This window comes from Xiphophorus couchianus, chromosome 18 (assembly GCF_001444195.1).
Source record: "Xiphophorus couchianus chromosome 18, X_couchianus-1.0, whole genome shotgun sequence".
NCBI classification, from domain to species: Eukaryota; Metazoa; Chordata; class Actinopteri; order Cyprinodontiformes; family Poeciliidae; genus Xiphophorus; species Xiphophorus couchianus.
The window spans coordinates 9,610,359-9,620,337 of record NC_040245.1 but is presented as its reverse complement, the minus strand read 5'-3'; the positions used below and the strand labels follow the sequence as shown (position 1 = coordinate 9,620,337).

The window sequence follows — 9,979 nt, the reverse complement described above, 5'->3', positions numbered from 1 at the left end:
CCGTTTCTTCTTCTTCTTATACGAGTATGGGAGTGACTTTTCCTACTTGGAACCCGGACATTTAATTTCCATGGAACGCAGTATGAACGTGCTTTTATTTTGGAGGTCTGGTGGAAGTAGTTGTAACACAACTCGTTGTTTGACGCCGTCAGAGAGAGCGCCGCTCCCACTTCGTGCTCGGTTGCTTGACCAGAAGGCGGAGCTCAGGCCAATAAATTCCTCTTTCAAGGCAACGGTGAGCTCAGTTGTAGTGCTCAGGTTAGCGGGGATAAACACACGTTGTTTCTTACGTTATATTACGGTCGAACCATCGTTTCTCGATTGGACTTAAGTTAGTAACGGACCTATATAAGGTTGCAGTATCACCTGGGGGTTAAGTCGAAGAAGAAAACCGGCATACGAACGGTAAGGAGAATCGTTTGTTAACTTTGTCCTCTTGAAAATGTTCAGGATATAGAATATATCACAAGTGCAGCGTAAAGGCAGGTTGTTGCTTCAGCTAAAGTGAGCGTATAAAGTTGACTTCTTACTTTTTTCTCGACTTTTAATGTGCTAATTTCTCTATTATTTCAGTCTGCATTTTTGCATCGATCAGCTATGTGTTTTAACACTAACCCACAAACGTCTTTTTGTTGTTGTTAAAGCAAACAGTTGCCTATAGACGTGACTTGAATTGTTATTGTTCAAAGAGAAAGTGTGCTCCACCTCCTGAGTAGCTTCTTCGACCCCCCTGCTGTTCTCACGCATTGTTTTAATTAATGGCTTGAAGGATGGTCAGGGTAAGCTGTTAGCCTTTGTAATTTACTGGAGCAAACCCAATTTTTCTGAGAAATTACCAGGGTCGGTCCCAGCTTTTCTAGGGAATAAGCAGGAATTCATTTGGTTTCCCACTTCTTCCAGATAACTTCTCTGCCAAAGCTTTACACATAACTGCTCTTATAAAATTTCTGTGATTGATCATAGACATGTTTAGTATTTTCCCAATTAGCTGGTGTTTTTCCCAATCACAAATCTATAAAGATCTGACATGTTGATACAAAGTTTAGCTAGCTGTAATTTCTCTTTTAAGAACTTTGAAGTTTCTAATTGTCTCATGATTACAAAACATGAGTGTCTTAAAAATAAAAGGGTTCTTTACAATCTCTCTGACTCTGAATCTAAAAGTAAAACTCGGTTTTACTTTTAGTCACAACATATTTTCTTTACTCTTTAATAAAATGGCTTGCATCTTCATTATTTTTTTAACACCTCAAAATACAAAATGTTCACCATCTTACAAAATCTTCATTTTTCTCCATGATCAATTAAATAACTAGTCTGAGAAAATATTTCAGTGGAAAATTATCTGTTTTATACAGCTTAGATTATTATAGCATTCGATAATGTGCTGTAGCTGTGTATGAGTCTTATAAAAAGTCCTTCTGCAATTAGTCATTATTTATATTGGGAGCTGAGGTGATGTCTAACTGTGAGAGTAGAAGGTGTTAAGTGATTGGATGGAAACAGAATTTCCTTATCCTAAAAAGAGAAAATAATGACAGATGGTGTTTTAACAACAATCTTTAGCCTTTTATATTGGTTATTATGTTCAGCATTGTGTAAACATCAGTCTGCGTGTGTTTTCCCTTTAGAGTAAATAGACTCTTACCTTATTCTGAGATTTGTAGAAGATTGACATAATTTCTAAATCCTGCATATTTCATGAAACACAATTGGACTCTTCAAAAGCAACTTTAGGTGTAATCCGTTCGCTTTCATTTCATGTGTTGTAGCAGCCTAAATAACCAGCTGGTATATCTTAATTTGCAGGTTGGAGAGAGAGTAAAAATGACATAAGAAGTCTTAGTACTAAGTAGACTAAGAAGCCTACACTTGCTACCTCAAACTGACTATGATGCAATAGGTTTTTCATGACGAAGCAGCCAATCACCGTATTTCCTGGTAAATATCACTTGAAAACGTCATATCTGGTGAGTCTCTTAGAAGAACTATTGGAAAACAAACTGCTTCAGTTGGGAGCTCTGGGCATGTTTTACACACAGCCATGACATATGATCACAGTTCAGACACAACCACCAGACATTATGAAATAGCGGTATTTTAAGTTGTCCTTTTGCAGCGTTTCCATCGAACCAAAAGATTTTCTTTTGTTTAATGTCAATCAATCTATATCATGCACTAAAATATGCATTCGTCAACCTGTTTTGAGTGAAACTTCAAGCACTCTTGGAAAAACTGAACTGGTTTAGGGGCTCAAAGCAGCAGCTTATTTTTATTACTTTTGGGGCCGATTTTGAGTTTCCCATTAAAGGTATCCACTTAAGGGGGCATCATTTAGTTTTTCCTAGAAGAAAGATAAATTATCTAAAAGGCAAACAAACCAAGCATGTTGTTACATGTGGGTGTTACACAAGACAAGCAGCAATATTTGCAATAAAGCTGAGCGTCCGTCCATTGCTCATCACTGGCAGGCATCAAGTCTGGCTCTTGTGACCATATTTACTTTGCTTTAATCAGTGGAGCAGGCTGAAACAGGTTTCCTAAGATGGCCCTAAAGATTTAGTGTAGCCTAGTAAAACATAAAACCTTTTAGTGCAGGTCTGTTCTCATCACTCTGATTCAGCTGTGCTAAGTAAAAGGTTTTGCTCAAAGGACGACGAGGAGCGTATGTGATAATTAACTATTACCGAGAAAACCAGAGTGAGAGTTATGTGAAAGGAATGAGTGGCCATGGAGACTTTGAGGAATGCAAGTTGTGGTACTGTTTTATAACAGGTTTGTTCTATAAGGAGCAGCATAATCAAATAACCTCATTCGTTGCTTTTATTTCTCTCCTACAAGGTGCTCCAGAGATCAAAATGAAACGTGTCTCCTTACTTTGCCTGTATGCACTGGTGACCCTTTGCACCCATAAGGGTGTGCTGTCCGCAGCCCCCTCGTACGGCGAACGCGGCTCTGATCTGGGCATACAGGTGTTCCAGCAAGTAGTCCGATCAAAGCCTCTAGAGAACGTGGTGCTTTCACCCCATGGAGTGGCTTCGATCCTCGGCATGCTGCTGCCTGGAGCCCAGGGGGACACAAGGAAGCAAATCATCAGTGCACTGCGTTACAAGAAAAATGGTAAGGAGGGTTTTAGACAGGAATTTAGTGTTGAGCCCTTTATGATCTGAAATCACTATTATTTAACGTCAATCCAAAGGTTAAATACACTTGTTGTGCATAGGTCCTTATAAGATGTTGAAGAAGCTGCACAAAACCCTGACGTCCAAGTCAAACCAGGACCTTGTGCAGATTGCCAACGCCATGTTCAGCCACAACAGTTTCCCAATGGAGGAGACCTTTATGGCCACCAATAAAGCAAACTTCCAGTGTGAGAGCCGGAGCCTGGACTTCAGCAACCCCACTGCAGCAGCTGATTATATCAATCATTGGGTCAGCAATAAGACCAAAGGTAGGGGTCATACTCTGTACAGTCCTGTATTCACTGTATTTTGAAGACTCAACTGTGTAGATTATGTCTAAGAAGATTAGTTGCTTTTTGTTACAAATCTAATTAGAATTTGCAGTTTTAATGCATTACAATATTAGAGTAAAGTTTGTCTTTAGGGCAGCAACTAGTTATTATTTTAGTAATGTATGAAGATTCTGAAGATTTGACAAATTTTATAAAAATGATGTTTTAATTAATTTTTTTTAATTTAAACCCTTAAAACTTTTTTTTATAATATTAGAAATGCATTAAAAGATGCCAATAAGCAAAACAGGTGAGGCTAAAACTAAGCTACTTGAGGAGTTCTGGGTAGAACATTATTGCACAGATTTTTATTTCTGAAATGCAACATTTTTATATAGACTTTTACAGTTTGGGCTTATTTACTGCTGTGAATGTATTCTTTCAGCAAATATACTTTTTTTTTGTTTATAATTATTCAATAACTAAATGAGTTTCAGATTATTCCAATAGTCAATTAATCAGGATGAACTGATTAATCATTTCAGCCTTAGTTTCCTGTAGGTGTGGCACCCTTTTCAGTTTCAGACTCTTATTTTGAAATGAGAAAGGAAGTAGTTCACCAATTGCTCTGTTGTGTTGACATAGTCCACTATTATTACTGAGCTGTCTACTAATATTGGATTATAGAATAATCCAAGAAGCCACCACTGATGTTAAATCATAATGGCAACATATTATTTGTGGTTTAAAGAAGGTGCAACAACAGATCAGATTTAATTGATGTTTAAGCACTTTACCATTTCCTTCATAGCTTTTTCTTCTGCTAATGTTAAAGGATACCCAACTCTAAAACTGTAGTTGATGATCTTTGTTTCAAGATCTAAAATCTTTAGACCAATCAAACCTGAACTGGATGATTCTATATTAATTAAGAGACCCGGGCTGCAGTTTTGTTGTCCATATCTGGAGTTTATTGACCCTCAAAGGAGTTTGAATCCAGCCTTTAACATCTCTGTGCTTTTTCTGTCTCAAACAGAAAATGCACCATCAAGTCCATCATATTCACAAAAACAGAAATCTCAAACACATTTTGGAATTTGTATTCTTAAACACTGTGTGTGATTTAGAAAACCTTTTATTTGTGAAAGCAAAAAAACAGGATGTTTAGCAAAATAAGTTTAATTACCTTGAACCCAATAAGTTTTTTTCCTGTCTAGAAAGGCTGGTAGTTACAACACTAGTTTTTAACAGTACTGATCTAACATTTCAGCAATGAGAGTCTTTCAAGTATTACTCATGCCTCTCATTGTTCTGCCTTCATTTATTATTATTTATCATCTCTGGACTATTATTCACAAACCACTCAGAAAACCTTATTTCCTATGAGTCTCCAGTATCACTTCCTCTTCCAACATGATTTGAATACAAAACAGTGTGTTTTTTTTTTTCTTTCTTCTTTTTTTTTTTAATCAAACTTTGTTCTTTCACCATTGTGTATTTGGACAGGCCACATCACCAACTTGATCAACGCGGACATGCTGGATTCGACTCTGACCCGTCTGGTCGCTCTCAACTCGATCTACTTCAAAGGCTCGTGGAAGTCGGGTTTCCAGCCCAACAACACTAAGATGAGGCCTTTCACTGGCGGTGATGGAAATGCATACAAAGTTCCAATGATGTCCCAGCTGACCATCTTTAACATAGGTGAGTGAGCATGCTCAGAAGCAACTGGAGTTCATTATGAAAGGATGACATGCAAACACACTGCAAATGTGCCAAATTGTTTTTTTTTTTTTATGTGTACCAGGCATAAATGTCCATTTTAGGAGTTCTGGGTAGACTATATTTGCAGGCAAAGAAGTTTTTTATTTTTATTTTAAATCTTTAATGCAAAATTCAAATATTTTTGTGCAATTGTGGTGTAATTAAACTAAACAAGAAGTTGTTTTAGCAAATGGCATTTTTTTTAAGTCTCTATATTCCTGTTAACAGTTAATCAGTTCCTAGATTAGTTGATTATTTCAAAAATTAATTAATCATGATTAATCTGATTAATTGTATTAGCCCTAATCCTGAAACATTAATTATTTTGTTGATCCCACTTTGGAGTGGATAAAAAGTGGCCTTTTATTTTTGAAACCCAATCAGATACCTTGAAAGTATGAATGTACACTTAAGATTTGATAATTAAATTATTTTCTACAATATTAATTTAATTCTTCTGGTGGAATACCAGACGGGATGTGATTCATGGTCCAGATTATGGTGAGTTGTAAAGAACTGCAGGCTAAGACGTGTCACATGCACAGGATGTTTTTAGTTATGTGTGAAATGCAATGATGCACGAGTCAGTCAACTATATTTAGACATGTCAGAGCTGTGGTGGCACAGTGAGTGCGGGGGATAGATTCTCATCCAGTAACTGTAATAAACTGAGGCCATGTTCATCTGTAAAGCACAAGATTCCCTCATTTCTGCTGTAGATCACCTTTACAGAGGTTTCCAGAACCCATGAGCCTTTACAACAACAAACTTCAATGTTTTATCAGCATTTGTTTTGATGGATTGTCAATGGTGAATAACTGTGAAGTAGAAGGAAAGTGTAGTTTATCCATTTAAAAGGAGCAGCACAAAAGAAGATGCATGTCTGTGGCAGTTTCACTTCCTAGCTGTTTATGTCTGCTTTTATAATTTTAGAACCTCATTAAAAAAAAAACAAAAGTTTGCAGTTTTGACTCATAAATCTGAGCTTGTGGCATAAGCAAGCTAGCCCTTTTAATGCCCTTTTGCACCCAAAGTAATGTATCCTTTTAATTTTTGTTGCTTGAGATGCTGACCTTTATAAAAAAAAATCTCTCAGCATTGTCAGTTGTTGGATGCATTTCCCAGTTCTTGGTGGTTTTCTAAATCATGAAGTTTAAGCATTTAAAATGTAAATTGTTATTCTCATCATAAATCATTGGAAGCTCTTATTAGCCCAGATCACAGTAGAAATATACTTAATTTTCTATAATCGTGAGTGTGGGTATAAAAAGTGAGATTGCAAGAGTTTAGCACAGGGGTGTCCAAAGTCGGTATCCTGCGTGTTTTAGTTCTCTCCCTGGTTTAACGCACCTGGATCAAATGATGGCTCATTAGAGACCTTAGGAGAACACCGACCTGCTGAGAAGGTTGTTATACCACCAGGGAGAGAAGTAAAACATGCAGGATGCTGGCCCTCCAGAACCGATTTTGGGCACGCCTGGTTTAGCAGGATTCAGAAAATCAGTCAGAGTAAAACTGGAAGTTTAACTTCAATGGCATTAACGTGTTGGGTTAATGTGTTGACCTGCTGTAGTTTGTCAAATGAACACAATAAATCAGATGCTGATTTATTTTCAATTTCTCAACTTTTAAGCTGAACCTGGAAGTGAGAAAACTCACTACTTGCATATTTTAGGTGATGTTTGTTGCAGCGGAGGTTTTAAAGTTGAAAAAGTAAATTTTTACAAGAACACTGGAAGATGGATGTAATTCTCTGCTGGACAGTCAGAGCTCCCATTTTTATAGCAGCTAGGATGATGATATATGTAGGATGTATTATCATGTCATACGAGTCAGCTGGCTGGAACGGGAGCTGGAACCAAAATTAATGCAAACAGATAAAGCTTCCTGACATTGGGAAATTTTGCGAGTTCAGTATATTAAATCAATTCACATTTTTTACTCACTCCTCTTTATTCCCTTTGTTTTTTTTGTGACGACTTTATGTCTAACAATAAACATCTTTGATGCTTCATAGATTTGTGCCTTTTTATGACCATTTGTCCTCCACAAGTAAAACTTTCTTTAGCACCTTTCAATATAAAAATCACAAGTGCTTCAACAAACAGAAGAGAAAATACACAAGACAAAATTAAACAGCAGATTTAAAGAGATGACATGTATAAAAAAAATGTTTTGGGACATGAGGATCAATTTATGAAATGGAAGAAAAAAAGGAATTGAATAATAAACTTTGATTTAGAAATCAGTGAAGGTGTGGTTTTGATCCAGACCCATTTTAGTTTCTGGCAGATGTATGTTGGTCCATTCTTTCTGTTTAAATTGTTTTTTTGTTTGTTTGTTTTTTGAAGGGATTCTATGCTGGAACTCTCTAAATAGTTTAAAGATCAATTAATCTGTGCTGTGGTAAAAGCCAGACCGTCCTGATTACCTCTTAGAGGCATTTTAAAGTTGGCCTCTTGGGAAAACAGTCTCTGTTCTTCCACATCGTTCCCTCTTTTTCGTCCCCCAGTGTGACTTTGCTGGGTCTGTGCTGCTAAAATAATGTTGGGTCTTTTTCCACGTTTCTACGTCTCATTTACGGATTCCACAGATTTTCCCCCTCACCCCTCTCTAATTTTACCTGCAAAAATTTTTCCAGGGTTCTAAATAAATGTAGACATAAAGAGGGAGATAATTGCTATTGACAATTTAATTGCCTTCCTTTTAATTGATAATATTCAATTGGAGAAAGCTTTATATTAAGTTTGATAAACCAGTATTCTCTGTTTGTTTTTTGTAATCTGTTTTCAAGCTAACTTTGAAACCTTCTTATGTTCTTAGGCATAGCCACCACTCCTCAGGAGGTCAAATACCGGGTGATTGAGCTGCCTTACCATGGCAACACCATCAGCATGCTGATCGTCGCCCCGGTTGATGACGCGCCTCTGTCCAGCATCATTCCACACATCAGCACAGCCACTGTGCAGAGCTGGGCCAAGCTCATGCACATGAAGAAAGTTCGCCTATTCATCCCAAAGTAAGTGCTAAACACAAACACACACACCTGTAACTGTGGCTTTTGGTGACATGAACAACAACTGCATGGTTCTGTTTGTTTGCAGGTTTTCTGTAGATGCAGAGGTAGACTTGAAAGCGCCTCTCTCTGCGTTGGGAATCTCAGACATGTTCAGTCAGGATGCAGCCGACTTCACACACCTCAGTGAGTGAAAGCCCGACAGTGACGCATACACACTAGTAGAATGAATGTGTTTGAAGCAGGTTGATTTAGGTATGAGTTAGTGTTAAAACCTGAGGAGAAATGTTGCTTAATCACTGCTGAGAGCCAGTAAGAAGTTGAAATAGTCTCACTGCTCAGTGTGAAAACTGAATCATGGTGGGCCTCGGGAAATGCAGTTTTGAATAAAAGGTTCTAGTGCCACCATGTGGCGTTACCATAGACAGATCTGTTTTTTAAGTTTTTGGGGGGGTTTTTTAACAAAAAGAATTAGATTGAAACTTTTGCGCTACTGCCATCTTGTGGCTTGATGTACAAACTAATGTAGTACAGCAAGTCATTATTTTGAGGTAAGATGAACTGCTGTTGTCCTCCCAGGTACCGAGCCGGTGTACGTATCCAAGGCCCTGCAGAAATCCAAAATCATTGTAAATGAAGAAGGGGCGAAGGCAGCAGCTACCACCAGTAAGTATACCTGATTGGTGTTTTTTCTGATCGGACATAAATCTGTGTGGTTTACACCCAGTATTGGTTTAAACCGCGCACTAACCTGAGTTGTTGTGGTGTGTGTGTTTAGCTGCTATCTTGATGGCTCGCTCCTCTCCCCCTTGGGTGACTTTGGACATACCTTTTCTGTTCCTCATCAGACATAACCCAACAGGTTTGCAGTTTTATTTGCAAAACATAGATGAGTCAATTTTAGATTTGCATTAGCAGTATCTGATATTTGTGAACTGTCTTTATTACTGTTTCCAGGGACCATTCTGTTTATGGGTCAGATCAACCAACCATGAAGCCCACCTTCAGTTCCTGTTAGCTCATCTAGCAGCACCTGATATGCTTACACACTGTAATGCATGAACACACAAGCACACAGATGTGCTATGGTTGTTGACTTATGAACAATGTGGACATATATTTGTCTTAAATATTGCTTTTTATGTTGATTTTCTGCAACACATAACATGCTTTCCAACATGTTTTTGCAGACTAAGTTTTCCTGCTGTTTTAATTTTTTGGTGTACTTTTTTGGCTTTATCCCTTTTTTAAATGACTTTAAATGTCACATGTGTAATTTCTTAACTCTGGAGTATGATGATCTTTTTATTTATGGTGTCTCTGTTTCAGTTTAAACTTTTCTATCTCGAGTCATGTAACTCCGGTTTGCCTGTTTCCCTCTTTCGTTACGGTGATATCAAGACTTAAAGAGTGCATTATTGCCCTTTTTAAAAGTTGTTTTCTCCTTACCGAGAAGATCTTCTGTTCCTTCACATGTGGAAACAAAATTCAACTACATAAATTTATAACGTCAGTAATTTGTGTCGTGCTTTTATTGTGGTAAAACATCTTTGTTGGAAAAGAGCATAATGATTATTTCTCTTGACTGTTTCTTGAGCAATAGCGTTAATTTATGCAAAAATATCAGAGAAGACTAAGCCTTAAAATGGTTGGATGATCAAATTGGGAACCGATCACATCGGTACTGAACCGAAGCACATTGACTAAGAGAAACTCTTGTTAGAGAAGCAGAAAAGAAAACTATG

General features: G+C 37.4%; 1 protein-coding gene across 2 annotated transcripts; it reads left to right on the top strand.

Moving 5' to 3' along the window:
• The first annotated feature begins 160 nt into the window (after nucleotides 1–160).
• On the top strand, nucleotides 161–9,747 carry serpine2 (serpin peptidase inhibitor, clade E (nexin, plasminogen activator inhibitor type 1), member 2). 2 transcript variants are annotated; one of them, XM_028045153.1, is made up of 9 exons: nucleotides 161–405; nucleotides 2,851–3,120; nucleotides 3,224–3,451; nucleotides 4,961–5,158; nucleotides 8,042–8,237; nucleotides 8,323–8,420; nucleotides 8,814–8,900; nucleotides 9,013–9,096; nucleotides 9,192–9,747. In XM_028045153.1, exons 2-9 carry the CDS (start codon nucleotides 2,859–2,861, stop codon nucleotides 9,227–9,229), a joined length of 1,191 nt encoding a protein of 396 aa, XP_027900954.1. In that variant the 5' UTR covers nucleotides 161–405; nucleotides 2,851–2,858; the 3' UTR covers nucleotides 9,230–9,747. The 2 variants fall into 2 exon arrangements, with proteins under 2 accessions (XP_027900954.1, XP_027900952.1); XM_028045151.1 differs by having other exon boundaries at nucleotides 162–405; nucleotides 2,842–3,120.
• The last annotated feature ends 232 nt before the right edge of the window (nucleotides 9,748–9,979 follow it).